The sequence below is a fragment of the Diadema setosum genome, chromosome 1, assembly GCF_964275005.1.
Source record: "Diadema setosum chromosome 1, eeDiaSeto1, whole genome shotgun sequence".
In the NCBI taxonomy this organism is placed as follows: Eukaryota; Metazoa; Echinodermata; class Echinoidea; order Diadematoida; family Diadematidae; genus Diadema; species Diadema setosum.
The window spans coordinates 34,893,915-34,912,957 of record NC_092685.1 but is presented as its reverse complement, the minus strand read 5'-3'; the positions used below and the strand labels follow the sequence as shown (position 1 = coordinate 34,912,957).

General features: G+C 38.9%; 1 protein-coding gene across 1 annotated transcript; it reads left to right on the top strand.

Annotated features, from left to right (window-relative positions):
• Positions 1 to 201: 201 nt before the first annotated feature.
• Positions 202 to 8,107, top strand: LOC140229953 (ciliary microtubule inner protein 6-like). Its single transcript, XM_072310156.1, has 4 exons — positions 202 to 397; positions 1,733 to 2,133; positions 5,801 to 5,913; positions 6,905 to 8,107. The coding sequence occupies exons 1-4, from the start codon at positions 336 to 338 to the stop codon at positions 7,226 to 7,228; spliced, it is 900 nt and encodes a 299-aa protein (XP_072166257.1). The 5' UTR covers positions 202 to 335; the 3' UTR covers positions 7,229 to 8,107.
• Positions 8,108 to 19,043: the final 10,936 nt, after the last annotated feature.

Sequence of the window (19,043 nt, the reverse complement as noted above, 5' to 3'; positions counted from 1 at the left end):
GCGCTGTCAAGTCAACATGCACAACAAACGTAGAGCGAAGGGATCGAGACAGCGTCGTCGTCATCGCGATCTGCATAGTACATGTATGCTGATGATGAAGGTGTGTAACATCGTTACGTGTTTTAATTAGCGACTTGAAGTCACCTGTGTACCATTACCTCAGCGCAGCCAGCCTCAACAAGTCGACAAGTGGATCACCAATGCAATGCCGTTTGATCATCTTTAAAATCATTGCTCTACCCGCGCGTGCAGACTAGACACGGCATTAAGACTCTTCATTTCTGGAAAAGATAGACTATAAAATCTCAGAGTAGGATCTATTTTTCTTCATCAAGATGACTACGTATATGCCACCAATTAAGCGGAAGAAACGGGCAGCGAATGCTCCACCTGCCGGGTAAGTTGGGTGACCGGTGACTGGGTCTCATTTCATGGAAGATAAACCGTAACTACAGTCTGGGCACCAGTTTGCGGCACCCCTAGGAATATCTAACCATATCTTCAAAAGTTAGGTTTTTTTTTTTCTAAATTGTTTTATTTGAAGAGCAACTGAAGAGCTTTCTTTTGATACCAGAATCATGAAATAACTCGGATGGTGGCCTTCATAATTCTAATTTAAACTGTCTGTGTCACACTGTTTTTACAAAAGTAGATCCCTATGACTTTCTTAAACAAAACATTAAGATTTTGTTCCGTTGCTAAGCAACCACCATCATCCCTTGTTTGTATCTCTATACAAAATCTTACTATGACGAGAGGCCTGGCATGGACCGAAGGATTCCTCGTGTAACTGTGTTAAATATTCTAAAATTCATTTCCTTTGTCAGTTTTGAGGATTGCAAACAGTGACCAGAATGTCGGGGATGGGTCCGGTTTGCGGCACCCTATTGGATTTACACACATAGCGCTATTTTACATGTCAAAATGGGTGGAAATTGATGAAATACATGCGATCTTGAAAAACTATGAAATCGTGAAGGATCGAGATAATGAATCCAAATAAAGTGTTCTAACAAGCTGAAAACTAGTTGGACCATCAGAAAATAGGAACCATTCTATTTGGTTTTTGCAAAATTTTAATGTTTGAAGAAACCAAGGGCAGAGACTCCAACCCAAAGCACCTTCTGATCTGGAGATTCTCCCGCCTGAAACCCCTAGCAAACGGGAGACTCCAAGTCGATGTGTGCGAAGCGCCAAGTTCCTAGGGTTCTAGATGCTCTCTGGTGCTATAAAGGCTTGTTTTTTCAACATACAATAGCAATAAGTAGGAAATCCTTTCCAACGGGAGACACAGAGCCAGGGCGGGAGAAATTAAATCTCAAGCGGGAGAACGGGAGATTTTTGCAAAAATGGGTTTTCGGCGGGAGAGTTGGAGTCTCTGCAAGGGACATTTTTGTGTGGGGTGCTGCAAACTGGACCCCCTGCCGCAAACCGGGTCCTCTTGGTGGTTGCAAATTTTCTACATAAAATTGATTATCATGACTAGGGTAATTGTCCACCATACAAAATTGTGATGCAGTGTCAAAGGCCTTTGGTACTTCTTCCAATAAAAGAAAAAAAATATTTAATTTCTGTCGCCTGTTTTACCAGAACACTTATACCCTTGAAAAGGCCTTAACCTGCTGCAAACTGGGTCCGCTACTTCACAGTCTTCAAAAAAAAAAAAATAAATACTTGCGTTAAAGGTCCTTACCATAAAGACTATGCGTTGTGTCTGATATCTTTTTTCCAGTCTCAACTCCACAAGGAGGGTGTTTGGTAACTACGATGGTGATACCCAAGCTAATGGCTCACAATCACATTATGCAACCAACTTCCAAGGGAAGAGGCATTCTAGTCAACCAAAGCCTCGTGTGGGTTCCTCAACCAGACATAACAAACCACATCCGGTAGGTGTTGGCTTCCTGCAGCAAGACTGTGCCACCCTTAACCAGCCCATCTGTGATGTCAAGACCAAGGTGGATCCAGAAGATGTCCACTGGTGGCCATCTAGGGCAAACCAGAACACCAACACAATCCCAGTGTACACCAAAGACACAGTCAGTCGGGGTGACTTCCGCAAGCATGCAGATCCACCACCGAGACAGACTAGACATGGAAGTAATCCTAACAAAGTAGCTGCACAAGGCCCAGGTATGTCAAAAACAGCTGCAATGTAGCTACAGTACTTGTAGTTCTCATTACATTAAACATGAAAGGGTTTGGTTGTATTATCTGTGATGTACAAGATGTACCAGGTACCTAAGTACTGTAAAACGAGGAATTTTCGCGTACATTTTATTTTCGCGAATTTCGCGAGCGCCAAGGTTCGCGAAATTAAAGTGCACGTGAAAGTTCTTGTCTACACTACATGCATTGAATGCCAGTGGCAGTTCGCGAAAATTTCATGCCGCAAAAAAAGGCCGTCAGCTCCAATTCGCGAAAAATTCATGCCGCGAATATAACATGTTTTACAGTACCCACACAGTGAGCTATCACTTCTGTGTTAGCAGTTGTGATACAGTTGTATGTGTCAGGGTGCACTGTTATCATTTTCCACCCATGAGTATTAGGTGCACATCATGGAGTGTATTGTGGGAAGGGAGAACGGTGAGAGAGGCTGCTCAAAAAATGGGTGCGCAAAGGCTGGGGACCTTGTGACATACAGCCCTGAATAAAGTTGTTCCGATTGGAGGTCCTGTCTGAAATCTGTTGTCCAAACCGAAAAGACAAAGTTAATATACAATTGCAGTGAAGTCCAAGAAGCAACAACAAAAGCCCCATGACCTACAGTGCATCTAGCAAGGAGCGGAGACAGTCCTGAGCAGTTGATGGGCGGAGTAGCATTTCATACCAGCTGTCTCAGTGCCAGAGCCAGCCTAAGAAAGCTACCTGAGCTAAGAGAACATGTGTTATTGATATTGAGATAGAACAATGGTGCAAGTGCATGTGAATATGTGTATGATATTGTGTATGCAGGGCAGTCATGTGGTTACACTCAGCTCAGATTGTAAATGCAGTAATCAGGTGATTGTGGGGGGAAAATATTGAGGAACATATGAAATTGATTATCATGGCTGTTGACTGCTAATGCATAGTAAAAAAAAAAAAATTACACAAAATCATTCAATTTCATGCATCAATTTGTTGTCTCAGCTGATCACAGAGAATGTGCATATTTGTCATCTCTGTTTCCTATGCCTCTCCTATGTCTCGTAGCACTGGAGAATTCAATGTCATTATAGCCTGTTAAATATTTTGATATGTTTTGATATATGTTTTGATATATTTTTCAATTGACAAATATATAAACGAGGTCCTGCCCCTGGTATCGCTTCACTATGATGAATAATTTCTATACATGTACCCTGCTACATAAACTATGTGTAGCAGTTTTCTTCCATAGAAGTGTACAGAATACCATTTGAAATATATATGTGACCCGTTCCGTTAAAAACAGCCACAAGTCTGATTCTTTGAGTTTTCTGTGAACAAGATATTTAGCTAGTTCAGTCTCAAAGCTTTTATTTGATGTACAATCCATTTAAAGACTCACTTTACATCCAGAGATATTTCAAATCAAATGTGGTGAACATGGGGATTTTGTGACAATGAAATACAGAGAAAATCGCCATTAAAGGTCGCTCTCGGTTTTTGTTTTTTTTTGTTCTGAGATTGTCCACCATATGGGACAATAACTGTCGCATACATGATAAAGTTACTCCTTTACAGCAGTGTTAAAGTACAAGTCCACCTTCATATACATAAGGATTGAGAGAATGCAGCAATATTAGTAGAACACATCAGTGAAAGTTTGAGGAAAATCAGACAATCCGTTCAAAAGTTATGAATTTTTAAAATATCTGTGCAGTCACTGCTGGATAAGAAGACTCCTACAGTGTATGATGTCACATGCGTACAACGATATAAGGAAAATAAAAAGAGAATTTCACCAAACTTTACTTTTTGAATAAAGTGCAAATTTCTTCGACTTGTTACTGACGTATGTTAAGGGTAATATTATTCCCCCTGCCTTCTGAAAGAGGGAAGTCGAGTGTTCTTTTGTTACGCGAGAAAAATGGAAATATGTTGAATTTTCTTTATTCTTTCTTTATAACATTGTACACATGTGACATCACGAGCTATAGTAGTCTTTTCATCCAGCCGTGACTGAGCAGAAACTTCAAAAATTCATAACTTTTGAACGGATTGTCCGATTTTCCTCAAACTTTCACTGATGTGTTCTACTAATATTGCTGCATTCATTCAACCCACATGTCTATGAAGGTGAACTTGTCCTTTAAGTTTTGTTGAACCATTACTTAGGAAAATTCACATAATGCATCATACTCATAAAATTTCAGAAAGATCGAAGCAGGATTTCTGTCTTCATTAGCGTTAAGAAAAAGGGGGCTTGTCCAGTGGCTTGTGGCATATGTCATTTTGCTTACGACTCTGAGTACGTGACTCGGTCTCCAGTGCACCAGTACAACGTGGGGTACAACAGAGGCTGTGTTCATTTGAAAAGCACAAAAGCCGCAATATTCACAACTACCGGTATTGGTCAAGCGAGAGGGCACCTGTGAATCAACAGTATAAGGACCACAACCAATTATGGGATTACGTCCAATGAGCCGACAGGGCGCACGCGGTCTATTTTTTGCTTCAACTACGCTGAAGTTGTCTTTTCAATGGAAACAATGCTCCGAGTTTATGATCAAACATGCTTTGTAACTTGCACTTGGGCAGCTGCTTCGAGCAGTTCCTAGGGGCTGGGGCTTATGAAATTGCCGCGCAAAGCCCTTGCTCAAGCTGAGCAGCAAAAATTGACTACCCCCCCCCCCCCCCAAAAAAAAAAAAAAAAAAATGCCTACATACATTGTATAATCAATTGTTTCACACTGTTCTGGTAAGAGTGACACCTTGAAATTTGAGCTAATGGTAGATAAAACCCTATAGTTTCCAATCAGCCAAAAATTTTGATTTAGACTTTTTTTGGTACCTCAACTATATTCTGATTTTTCTCCATTGTGGTGCCAGTGACTTGTGGCTGCTTTTAAAGTGACGGGTCACATATTACCGGTATTCATCTGTTATACACCTGTATCAAATTGCTAATCCATTTCAAGTTGGAAAATTATTCCCTGTTAGCACCTTTGCTCTAGGATTGAATAACTTCATCATCAAAATCATGGACATCACAACAAGGGCTTCTTTATGAATATCTCTTTAAAAATCTAATTGAAAAAAAAAAATGTTTGGAGATGTCCATGAAAATCATTATAATGTCCACCTGTCTGTTCTGTTCCTCTTTGTTACAGAATTATCCAAATCTATATTAATCCTAGCTCTTGCAAACCCAGATTCAAATGCCATGAAGACCTTGGTGGTTGAGATTAATGAAAAATATTTATTTGTGTTGTCTTTTGATTTATTGTTTGTGCAGGTACATTTTCCTTTCAATTAAGTAATATAAAAAAAGGGGGAGGGGGAGAAATCTACTTGCCTGGCAAAGGGTTTAGGAACAAAAGAAGGTAGGCCCCCTACATGTATGGAGACCTACCTGTTATGTACTTTGAAAATATAACAATTACAGACCATGCAAATTTTCTGTTAGTAGAGTAAACTTGCAGGGGTAGCTACGAATTGTTTCTGTTGATGGAATATTTTTTTACTTGTAAGTTTAGAAAGGTATATAAAAATATGTTATATTCTTTGATATCTTGGACCATATGCATAAAACTTGAGACATGAGAATTAGTTCTTGTGTCGTGATCTAGTGTAAAAATCCACTAGTATTTCTTTTCTGTTTCTATTACAGTTCCAATCACGAATTTGCCGAACCCTACTGGTCCAAGGTTACTAGTAGAGCACATATCCTATGAACATGGCTATGATAGTAGGAAAGCAGACAACCAACCTCAAAGAGGAAAGGTAAGTGATTCTCAGCAGAGATTTAGTAGCTATGTAATTAAATCATAATGCTGAAAAACTCAGTTCAAATTTTATGATGGTATGAGTAATGTTCTTCTTGTTTGTGACACCATACCCATTTACCACTACAGCCATTCACCAATAACAAAGTTCATTGTAATTTTGAAGTTTGGCAAGCTATTTTTCATAGTCTATGCAAAGGCGGCCAAAGATACCCACTGCGACATCTGCATTTACACTATGATCAATTTGGAGCCAAATGTCACGATGTCAATAATAATAATAATAGGTGGTAGTTATAATGCCCTTTACCACTCAGTCTGAGTGCTCACAGGGCATGAAAAGTCTCACACACAGCATAAAAGAAAGAGATAGAGGAAAGAACGAATTATGAAATTGAATCATTGACTAATCATATGCTAAATTAAATAGGTGTATTTTCAGTGCTGTCTTAAAAGAATCCACGAGGAGAAAGTATGAATGTGTAAAGAAAGCTTGTTCCAGAAAGAGGATCCTGTGTGAACAAAAGACCTGTCACCCCACATGGTTTTTGCTTTGGGGCAGTTATGACACACCCCCCAAACCCATCCTCGAAGTTTGTCAATCTCCATCCAGATTCACTCAGCGGTGTTTAAATTGATTTTCATTATTGTTGTATGTATTTGATAGCTCTAATACTGGTATGACAAATCACCCTTTCATGTAAAAGATGAGCAAATGGAATTCAGACTTCCCACTTCTGTTTTTTTTTTTTTTTTTTTTTTTGCTCTTGCCACATTGTGCATTAACACCAATAATCTCCATCACAAAGATTATTGTGGAGTAGTATAATGCTGATTTACTTTTGTAAACAAATGCATCATGAAGGTGAGCGGTTTTCTCATAGGGCACCATGTTACATATTAATTAAATTCAATTTTATTCCAAATGATCATTCATTGTATTGGTAATCGCAATCATATCTCTTTCTCCCCCACCTGCAATGTCAAAGCTGCGTGGAAGCTTTGTATGGGATGTCCTGCATCCAGTGGCTAAGGCTGACAGCACTGCAAGCAACGCTCAGACATTTGCTCCAGTTGCTGGGATTTTACTACCAGGCCGTGGAAGTGAAAACATGAGGAGCATTTTAAGCCATGACCTACTAGCAGAGCCCAACCAGGCCATCAGAAATGCACAGTTCCCCAGCAGAAGGAAGCCACTGAAGGCCATCACTGGGAAGATAGGGGGAAGTGAGGCACATGCAACAAGAACTGAAGCAAGGAGTGAAGGCATCAGACATGACACTCTCCTGCCATTGCCTGCCATCATTACATGAATTCAAGACAAGAAATCAATGGAAGAATTTCAATGGAAATGTCGCCTAGCTGTGGAAGTGACATGTTATGGATTGTCACTTCATACCGTTATTTACGTCTGTTGATCTATTAGTAATCCATGGTGTGATTACCAGTAGCATGACTTACATGTCTAGCTCCACGGCCCTCCTGTTGTCTAGAGGGGCGATGAGGTACAGGGGTAGATGATGTCAAAGTGATCTGTATAGCTTGTCCCTGCACTGGTTTGGGGCTAGGTAAACATGTAGACAACACCAACAATCAACATATTTATGAAAGGGGTGTTTATCTCTCCGGGTATTCAAACGTACCAAGATTGCTTAATTTGTAACATGATTGTAATTAAGCAAACTAGAATTGTGTTTCAAAGTAAGCAAACTTGCGATGTCAATGCAATCTGGAATCACCGAGGGTGATTTGAAACTTGATTACAATCGTGTTTCAAATGACTGTCCAGAGATGTTTTTCAATCACATTTCACAAGAATTGAGCAACAAAACTAGCATGTGAACATAAATTAACTCCAATCATGTTATGGGGGCAGAGAGTATGGTGAGCTTCCAATCGCTCCGGCAGATAAAAAGCTCAAGAGTGATTGATGGGAACTTGGCTAGAAGCCAAACCTCCTCTCCTCGCTCTGAAATTCAAAACTGAGAATTCACCAAGCCTTGACTCCTGCTGTGTGAACGGATAATGATTTGAGTCGTAATTACAGTCGTGTTTGTAATCATGTTTCAAATTAAGCAAACTTGGTACGTGTAAAAAGGTCTTCTGTGAAGGCAGTTACAAAATGCAAAATGATTCAACAATTCTTGTTGGATTCTAATGTAAACTGGCTTGCCAACCTTCCCATAGGCCTAAAGAAGGGTGTGAATTGCGTGCATCAGCTTTCTGTTTCCTGCTTCCAATTTCTTCTTCTGGGCTAAAACTTGCCTTTTTTACCCTTATTAATATTTGTATCTCTTTTCCCTAAATATATTTGCTTCGATTCAATTCAATTAAATTTCACATTGTCTTTTTACCTTTTTCTCTGTTTCAGATGAAAGTGATATGTATGTTCTTGAAACTGAAGTTGTTTAATTAAGTTGAAAAACTCTCAATGACAGTTACATACTGTTATTTGCACCTATATTGTCTTAGACCTGTGGAAGGAGAGAGAGCCAAGTGGTCTGCACCCAGTCACCCACAGTCATTTGCTTTCTTAAACCGCTTCTTTGTTAGTCTGTCAACGGCAGACAAAATCAAGTGACAATTTCCTGACCAACTACATTTCTTGGATAAGAAACAAGCAATCCCAAAAATGATTATACAGGTGTCTTGTGTGACATCAACACACAGTAATTGAAGGGGGAAATTCACACAGTAAATAGATTTTCTAATTCAGAATAAGATTATGACCACTGAAACAAGGTGGTGTGTACTAAATGGATTCTGGGTCAGAGGACAATGGGAAGTCAATCACTGTAATAGGAATGGGGCCTAGGAATGAGGGAAGTGATGAACTGTGTGTGCAGTCTTCCAAAAATTAAAGCTTTTCAAGAGAAACAAAGAAAAAAGGCAAATCTGACAGGAAGCAAAATAAAGATTATACAAAACTCGAAGTAAAGAGAAGGGCTGAGCAAAATGAAGCCACAGAACCATCAGAGGAAATATACCACAAAGGTGCTAATTGATTTGCAAGCAGCCATATGTGCGACATATGAGCTAACTTTAAGTTTGAGGTTGACTCTTAGAGGTCTCTTGAAGCAAGAGTATTCTGATCAAGAGGCTTTCAGCAGCGCTTCAGTTTACATGTACTTGGAAGGAATTGTGTGCATAAGGTACCTATGGAATGCTTAACCCACGAGGTGGAGTGGGTTTAGGCTTAATTCCATAGTTACATGCACACCATTCCTACTGATACACGAAATTCTCATCAATCCGTGGAATAAGCCTGTGCATCATTCATTTTTTAAAATGGGCCCGTAAATTACATGAAATTCAACCTTCTTCCCCATTATGTGTCTGGTACAGTACACCAACAAGGCTTGAGCCATGTGTTACAGGAATCTTACTGGACACATGGTCATGCATGGCTCTGTGTGGGTCAGTAAAAATCAGTGCATGATAATTGACCAATCAGATTGCAGAAATTCTATAGCCCATTTTAAAATAAGTGGTTGTAACACACAAACCATGTCATCTTCTTGTACTGAACTGTTTTACATGGGCATTGTAGGAAAGGAGATTGCACATTAAAATAGGGATATGTGCTACTATTGTGCATGCATGTACTTAATATGATTATAACCAGTGTTTATTTGCTTAAGTGGTAGTGAAATGATGCTGCATATTTCTCTTCACCAGGTTGTGAATGTGCTAGTCAGAATATTTCATTTCATCTTTTAGTGATGGTGAATCCTGTAATCTGATTGGTCAATCAACCACACAATAAGTCCCATATTATGTGAATGAGGTCATTGCACCCTTTGAATTTCATGCTTCACATTGTTCATGCATGTTGTTTATTTCCGCACATGACAGCTGCGCACATTTGTTTTTGAACTTTTATGTACAGTAGACTCCCATTATAACAAAGTTCTCGGGACCGGCAGTTTTCTTTCGTTATATCAAAATTTCGTTATAACCAAGCAAATAAACAATTAGAAAAAAACGTAGAGCAGACGATGTTGCGGGCTGAATCTTTACTTCATTGTACGGAATTTTGTTAAACCGTGTTCGTTATAATGGGAGTGCACATGTACTAGCTAGTAGCAGTGTGCTGCAGCAGTGGTTGGTTGACCAAAGTTTCTGAAATATGAATTATAGGACTCTTACGTTTTTTATCAAAAATTTACCAGTGAGATTACTTTAAAAGATAAATTGTTGCCCTCTGCTTGTTTTCACCCAATATGGGAAATATCTACTGTATTGTGCCATCAGCTGAATGGAATTTAGCACCCGGTCGTAGATATTTCCCGCATTGCGTGAACAAGCAACTAATATACAGTTGGTGCATTCTCTATCATGCACTATACTGGGTTATAGAACAGCAAATATTAAATTGTCCAATGATTTGTTCCCCTGGGACCACAGGCCAAAGTGAAATTGAACTGCACGAGCAATAATTTAGTATCAATTGAAAAGAGAGGCTTAACCCTAACTAGGCCGGGGGGGGGGGGGGGGGGGGGGAGGCCCACCCCCCTCTACGTTCCGCGCGATGTATCGCTAACGTGATAAGCTATCGCCGCGACGTTTCATGACTTTTTTCTGCCGAGTCTCCCGCATCTTTTGACACCAAATTTGCGATGCCCGGGCATGCAGTTCCGAAGTTTCGCATAAATATGTACATGCATGTCAGACCAAAAATTGCTCAAAAACGTGAATTCGTGTACAATTTCAATGGAAACTGTGCTTACAGTCAAATTTCATAAAAGCATGATTATTTTGGGGTTTTACTAATTAAAATCAACTAATAACATATTTTCTTGTTCGAAACAATGTCACGGACAAGTTTCATCGAAAAAATAATGAAAAACATAAAGTCGAAAAAACAAAGAAATACATAAATTCAAAAAACAATAAAATACTTAAGAAATTTTTTCGGATGGCTCACTTCAATTTTTTTCTCTTATATTTGCTTAGGACACTAAAAAGAATATTTACCCCAAAAAATGTGCCCATTTCGAGCTTTATTTAGTGATTTATACCAAATTGTCTGATTTCATGCATCATTATGCATAAATTAGCATAATTTAGCATAAATGACAATCTTTTTTTTTTTTTTAATCTAACCTCATAGTAATTTAGATTACATCATAGGCAATGTGTGTGCCAATTTTCGTCGCGATCGCGCGGTCGACGGCCGAGATCTGGAGGGGGGGCCTGGGAACGAACCAAGTCTTTCGCGGTTTCTCACATGAGAAGTGTGTAATACACTGTGGGGAATAATTATATTAAGGGGGAGGGCTCTGTGTTTTTAATTTGTCAGGGATATTCTGATAAACACATAATCAGAGGAAGACTAGTGAAAATTGAGTCATTAAACTCAATGTTTAGATTTATTCCTGGATGCTTTGTCTCTAGATTTCATATTTTAATGACCATTTTGTACCAAGATGCAAAGAATATTGTTTAATGACATCTGATTCCAACAGGACAATTCTAAAACTTTTTCAAAAAGAGTTTGGACTGTTGAAATTTGAGAGAAATTGTTTGAGATATGTTTGAGGTCATACACAAAAACAAGTGCGAGGCAAGAGTCTATTGAAGGAATCTCAAAAGCACATGAATTGGAAGCAGTAATGTCTGAGTGGGAAATTTTGTAGGAGGATGATTCACATTGTATATATTGAAAAGGGGGATTATGCTTGGGTTTATACTGTATGTTCTTTTTTTAGATTAAGCTCATTTGGAGATTTTATGAACTACTGGTGCGGGTTCCACAAGGGACTGCAGAATGCACAATACATATTTATTGACCTTCATTCTTGCCAGTAGTCAACTAAATTGTTCTTTGTGTAGGGGAAGAATTAAGATTCATGTCATGTGTGGTATCTTTGTCACATATCCATCTGGACTGAAAATCCATCCATTGGTTGACACTTTATTATTTGAGGTGAAACCCCATTTTTTGTGTTTGATGTGAGTTTATGCAATTCAGTTTACTGGTACAGTTGAACATGTATTTACACAACAATTTGTATAATGAAGATAGACATGTACAGTTGTATATGTCAGTATATTTTGACAGTTCTTTCATAAAAACTTGTATCAAGTGTTCAAATGTTCAACAAAATTAATTGGCTTTAAGTACTTACATTATATGGAAATGTATTTCCTTTTTTTTTTAAGAAATGAAAGATGCAGTTTATTTTGCTATAATAAAGCAAATATACGTACATACAACTTGTATTTCAGTCTTAATGTCAGTACATATAATATTTGTTGCGATATGGAAAGTTAAATGAAACTGCAGTTTCTAACCATCAGCCATTGGCATATTGTATATACTGTTCAACACTTGCAAATTGATAACTCGCCTGTAGGACATAAGGAGATAGTGACTGAAACTGGCTTGTGTGACTTGCTTGTAAATATAGTGATGACTGATGACTGCCTTCTGTATCTCTACCCACCTAAGTATCTATGTTTCTATTGATATTTGTTGTTATCTAACTATGGTACATGCATACTAGTAAATACATTTTAACATAAAATATATATCTGTCTGCTTGTATAAACATGTTAAGATTCCTTGGCTCCACAAAGAAATGATGAAACAACTGGTGATGCATTTTTGGCCAATAGAGCATGAGCTTGTATGACTCAAATTTTCGGCATCCTACCCCTTCTTCAGGAGTCTTGACAATGGTGGTATCAAAACAAAGCAAAACAAAAACTGAACATGTAGAGCGTGCACTCATAGACAGAGTTAGTACCTGAGACACGGCTGAGGGTGCGCACCCTTCATATATGTTTCCATGTAGACGCAATGTAGTCACAGCACGCATAAGGAGGAGAGCATTGACAAGTTTATTATGTAACAATGGCGTTCAATTTAAGCGTTTTGCTTTGCTTTGTTTTCATCCCGTCATTGTCAAGACTCCTGAGGAAGGCGTACGATGGCGAAAATTTGAGTTGAATAAACTCCTGCTTTATTGGCCAAAAATGCATTACCAGTTTGTTTCTTCATGTCTGCTTGTATATATATATATATACATACATACATGTATATATACAGCAAAAGAAGAAAGTAGACACTTTTTAAAGTTTACATTTCTCATAAAATATTTGGCTAAAAGTTAATCCATTATATATTATATGAAAGGTAATGTAATTGGCTATCAACCTGGTAGGTCAATAAAAAGGGAACATTACACATAAATGAACACCTTTGTTTTTCTCTTCAAAGGCACAAAAATAAAAATTGCAAAAATGAACGAGTTGTCATTCATGCGCAAGTTCTCTTCCATGTAAAAATAAGAACAAAAGACAAATTTAACACAATAAATAATGTGACTTAAGTTGCAAGGATAAACCTATAATCTCTCTAACTGAGAAGCCCAAAATATCAGTAACTGTTAAAATAATGGAGGAAAATGAATATTCTGTCAAATCCAAATTCAAATGAAATGAGAGAAGAATATAAACGAGAATTGTTGCTAAGGCGACTGGTATGCCTCTGCCATAATGCATGGTTCTCCTAACAGGTCTATAGTACATCTTGAAAATGTGTGATGACAGTTTCACAAACAGCTGTAATTGGCAAAATATTAAGATTACATGTTTGTCACAAAGGTGTTGAATGTTCACTTTTCTTGAACTAGGTTTAATTGGATGAATAGCTATATTGTCCAAGAGAGCAGGTATTTGGGAATTTGAGGATTTTTACTTTACTTAAAATAATACACTAGTATTAATTGTAAAATTTTAACATGGCCTTTGCCCTTGACCTTTGACACTAATAACCCCACGATTCCCAGGAGAATCAGCTGTCAAGCAGAGTATACATAATAGGTAGGACTACTAAGTTTCATGATGACAACCTGAGCCACTTCCGAGATATGGAGAAAGAAGTGAAATTTAGCACTTTCACTTGACCTTTGACCTTTTGTCCAAAAAAAAAAAAAGTCCCAGAGAATCTCTATTGGGTGATACTGTAGGGTTCTTATACAAAAAAAAAAAAAAAAAAAAAAAAAAAAATCAAGAAAAAAAATCGAGAAAACCCCTGCAGGCATTGCATAAACCTTGACCTTGACCCATGACCCCAAAATTCCTTATAGATAATCACTGCCAGTCAGTACATGCATACATTACTGTATGCAGGCCCTACTAGGTTCATGAAGATACCTTGTACCATTTTTCGAGATACATGTATGGAGAAAAAAGTGAAATTTTAACATTTCACTTGCCCTAGTGACCTTTGACCTCATGACCTTTGACGTCATGACCCCAAACTCTCTCTAGAATAGATCCTCGTGCCAGAATAGATGATAAAAGTTTGACAATTGTGAAAAGAAAAAAAAAAAACGGAAAAGAAAATTTTGGTAAACATCTGGTACAGGCCCCTGGGAGCAACTTTTTTCACAGGAGTGACACGACGGAGCTTTTGCATTTTTAGAATTGAAATACATGTACAATGTAGAACGATGTGATGCACGCTGTTGGTGGGAATCCCTGAAATTTGTATCAGACAAGTGTAGTAACTAGTAAGTCATCTATGGAGGGAGACCAAGCAGGGGAAGGATGTAGGAGGATGTATCCCCGGGGTCATCCCACGAGACCGACACCCACGAGTCATACGGTCCAAGAGACCACCATCAAAAATAGGTTCATGAGTCATAGCTCTTGAGTTATACGGCTAACGAGTCATACAGCCCATGAGTTCGACACTACGCACAAAAGGCTCACGAGACCGACACTAAACAAAGAAAGCTCACGAGACCGACACTACACAATAAAGGCTCACGAGACCGACATTACGCAAAAGAGGCTCACGAGACCGACACTAGGCAAAGAAAGCCCACGAGACCCGGAGACCGACACAAGGCAAAGAAGGCTCACGATACCGACAAGATGAACAGCGCCATCTACATGTCAATTACAATATTTACCTGTATAACAGGTTGTTCCGTGAAGGGGAAAATTACATACTGGCGGGTGCAATTTCGTCACGCCATCAAGCGAGAGATTGTAACTAATATTGAACAGCACCATCTACATATCAACGACATCAAGTATGTATAATCTACAGCCAATGTGGCTTTTTAGGGCAGTTCTGTTACACTGCGGGGAGCGACATTGTTACCAATTTTCATTAAAAAAATACAAAATAAAATTGTCCTCTTCATGAGACCCCCTCCCCCCAAAGAAAAAAATGTATGAAAAAAACTAATACTGGACAAGAACGATGTATGGTTTAATTTTGAATGCTATCGTGCTATTTTTAATAAGTTTTCCCAATTTCTAGCCTGCTTAGAGTTCAATTTGTAAATTTCTCTGTAACTATATAGGCCCTAATGTATGATATTGAACAGATGAAAACGTTTTATATCGCAGCGATTCACCTCGATGTGTGGCTTGTGCTTGTAAAATTATTCTCCTCAAAACGGTAAATCTTTCAAGAGGTAGAATAGCTGTTTTTATGGATGCATCTCCTTTTCCCGAATCCTTAACGCTACCTTAATAGACGATTACTATTATTTCTGTGAATTTATGCTAAATTAACACCTTCGCAGATGACTACTCCCCCTCTATAAAGGAGGTAAAGATGTAAAGAAGGTTTGCACTGAAATATATATAATATATATATATATATATATATATATATATATATATTATATTGGTAAACTTCATTTCACAGCTGGCTATTTTTTTAGTTGGTTGATCTGAATATCCACATCATTTTTTTCTACTGTATACCTGATTGTGTTTTGCGGAAAGGGAAATGAGAGTCAGAGACTCCAACCCCAAGCACCTTCTGATCTGGAGATTCTCCCGCCTGAAACCCCTAGCAAACGGGAGACCCAAGTTTATGTGTGCGAAGCGCGAAGTTCCTAGGGTTATAGATGCTCTCTGGTGCTATCTAAGGCTTATTTTTGCAATAAACGATAGCAATAAGTAAGAAATCCTTTCCAACGGGAGACATTGAGCCAGGGCGGGAGAAATTAAATCTCAAACGGGAGAACGGGAGATTTTGCAAAAGTGGGTTTTCGGCGGGAGATCTCCCGTCGAAAACGGGAGAGTTGGAGTCTCTCGAGAGTGTTTTGGCATTTTGGCAAAAGTAATGTTGAAACATCTCATGCACTTTTACTGAATTTTGTTTATTTTTTCCCAAACACTCACACCCGCAAACACAAAGATCTTGAACAGTTCAGGGGGTGAGGGAGGGCAATTGACGGGGTAATACCCTAGCAACTCTCCTTTTCCATCTTTGTATCTTACTTTGCCATTATCTGGACACCCTATACAATTAGTTGATCTATAGGTGGCGCTGTTCATCCCGTCGGTCCATGTCGGTCTCGTGGGCCTTCTTTGATGCTTAGTGTCGGTCTCGTGGGCTTTATGTGCATAGTGTCGAACAACTCGAACTCATGGGCTGTATAACTCGTGGGCATATTTTACTTGATATCGAACTCGTGGGCTGTATAACTAGTGGGCTGTATGACTTGTGAGCTGTTTGTCTCGTGGGCTGTATGACTAGTCTTGTGAGCTGTATGACTTGTGGACTGTATCACTCGTGGGTGTCGGTTTCGTGACGTGCACCCGAATCCCCCTCCTATACATGAGAGAGCTTTTGCATCTTTATGATTGTAATTCGAAGATCTAGAATGTCTGACGCACACTTTTTAATTTGATGAAATATATAATGAAATGTACAGCCATAATCAATGGATGGGGTGGAGGCTAATATAGCAAGGGAGGGTTTTGGAAGGGGATGTCCCCTAACCCCTTCCATTCGAGAGAGCCTCTGTATTTTAAGGATTGAAATGAAAATAATTTATATTGTCTATACACAAAAATTATAGTAATTTATTTATGATGGAATATTTGAAAAACTGTCAAAGAAGCATAAGCCTACTAAATGTAGTGGGGGAATAAAGGTAAACTGAAAGAGGATATTCCCTTCCTACATGAAGGAAATTTGGAATTTGTTTGAATTGAAGTGACAGATCTGATGCGCACTTTTTAAAGGAAATATTCTAAAAGTGTCAATCTCAAAAGTCTACTAAGTGTATGGAAGTTAGCCTAACGTGGGAGGGTGTGGGAGGGCGTTTCACTCCCAAGCTAGGGACATTTTCCATTTTCAGAACTGAAATTAAACAATCTGGTGCACTTGGGTGAAATATGTTGACAGTTTCTATCAAAAACAAGCAAGAACATTTTCCGCACCGTGGGGATTTTTTTTTCCGGGGGGGGGGGGGTAAAGACATAGTGATGTGTTTGCATAGCCCCCACCCAATATTTTTATTCCAGGATTGACGCCATTTGATACGAGGAAACTGTGGCATTTTTAGAATCCAGTTGACATTATCTCGTAAACACATTTTTGATGGGATTTGGAAAATTACCAATCCCCGAAGTGTACCGTGTGGTATACTACAGGGACGTGCCACCTCCCTATGGGTATACTAAGTAAATGTATATATGGAGGAGAACTAAGCGGGGAAATGGTTAGGGCCTATTTATGAAAGGAGGATATCATAGTCCCACACGAGGGAACTTTTGCATTTTTTGAACTGAAATGACAGATCTTTTGATGAAATAATTATTTGGAAATATGTTAATCTAAAGAATTATGTACTAAGTCTATGGGAAAGTAACAAAGGGGGAGGGTGTGGGAGGAGGTATCCCCCTCCTATGTGAGAGATGTATACCTATTGTATTTTCAGAATTGAACTGCGACAATATTATTCCTTGCACAGTTTTGGCAAAATATTTGGACAGTTTTCTATCAACAAAGCAAGAAAATCTCCGACATACCGAAAATATTGGGAGGGAGTAAATATCATGGCAGCTGCCCCGCACCCGTGCATACGAAGGAGCTTAAATTGCATTACTCTATATAGAATAGAGTCCCTCTTTTGGGGGTGATGTGCTCTAAGGTAGAGCTAGTGTTGTACATGCTTATTTTTTCGTTTGTCTCTGCATTGATGTTTAAATGTTTCATCCTTGTATTCATTAGCAACGCCAAATGTGCACGTTTGCTCTTAAGGAAGGTCACATGTTTGCAATTTTTAATTGAACGTACCGAAGTGTCATCCGCACAGGTTGAACCTATGCATCCCTATGTTCTCATATTTACCTATGGAAAATTGTTTCATGCATTATCCCATCACCTAGTGTCACATTCCATTCGCATTTGCAGTGCTCCAGTGCTTCTTATAGTCCAGGCGCTAATTCCTGTAGGAGGCTTAATTAAGGAGTTCGTTCAACCCACCCCGCAGAAAAGGTTTGACCAGACAGGGTGGTAGATGGGACCTCCATGAACATCCCCAGGTAGTATGTGGTTCCAAAGTGTGGTGTCAGTAGAATTTTACTGGCCATTTTTCATCATTATTTGTTGGATCAAACGCAAAAGGGTCTGCGCCCGCCAAGACTATTACACTCACCACCAAAGACGCTTAATATCTCTACTATCTTTGCTCACCACTAGCACTGCTGCATGCGCCAGTGCAGTGGTGCGTGTAGTAGTCTAAGCGCACGCATACTTTTTCTTCGACAAACAAGGATTTTGCCTGCAAACTAACTTTTCACACCAAGCTGGGGGTCGGCATAGTGTAGTTTCTAGACGTTTTTATTTCGTCTTTATTTCTCCGAGTTGAAGTAAGCAGAGTGAGAGCGCATACCCAGTGATTGCGACGCCCGAATCGCAATCACTGGGTATGTGCCCTCACCCGGCTTAGCGCAATACAGCGGCCTTCTGCCCAATACACAAGTTGCAACTCAGAGAAATAAAGACGAAATAAAAACGACTAGAAATAAAGACTAGAGTCGGTAACGCTTGTCGCTATCGGGGCACTGAAAATACCAAACTTATCACAGTTTTTGCATTTATTTCATGAAGAATTCATCAAACCTGCATAAAACTTTATATGTACACGTTGCTAGAGATGTCGGCAATACAGTAGGATTCAATGTAAGTTATAATATTGTACATGGTTACCAAGGTAACCGGATGCCTACGGGTGATTGGTAACCCCCAAAATGCCTCCTACTGCTGCAAACTTTGATTTTTTTTTTATTCTATAGATGCAATTAAAAAAAAAAAAACTTTTTATTGACTATTGTAAAAAAATAAATAAAAGAAATCTT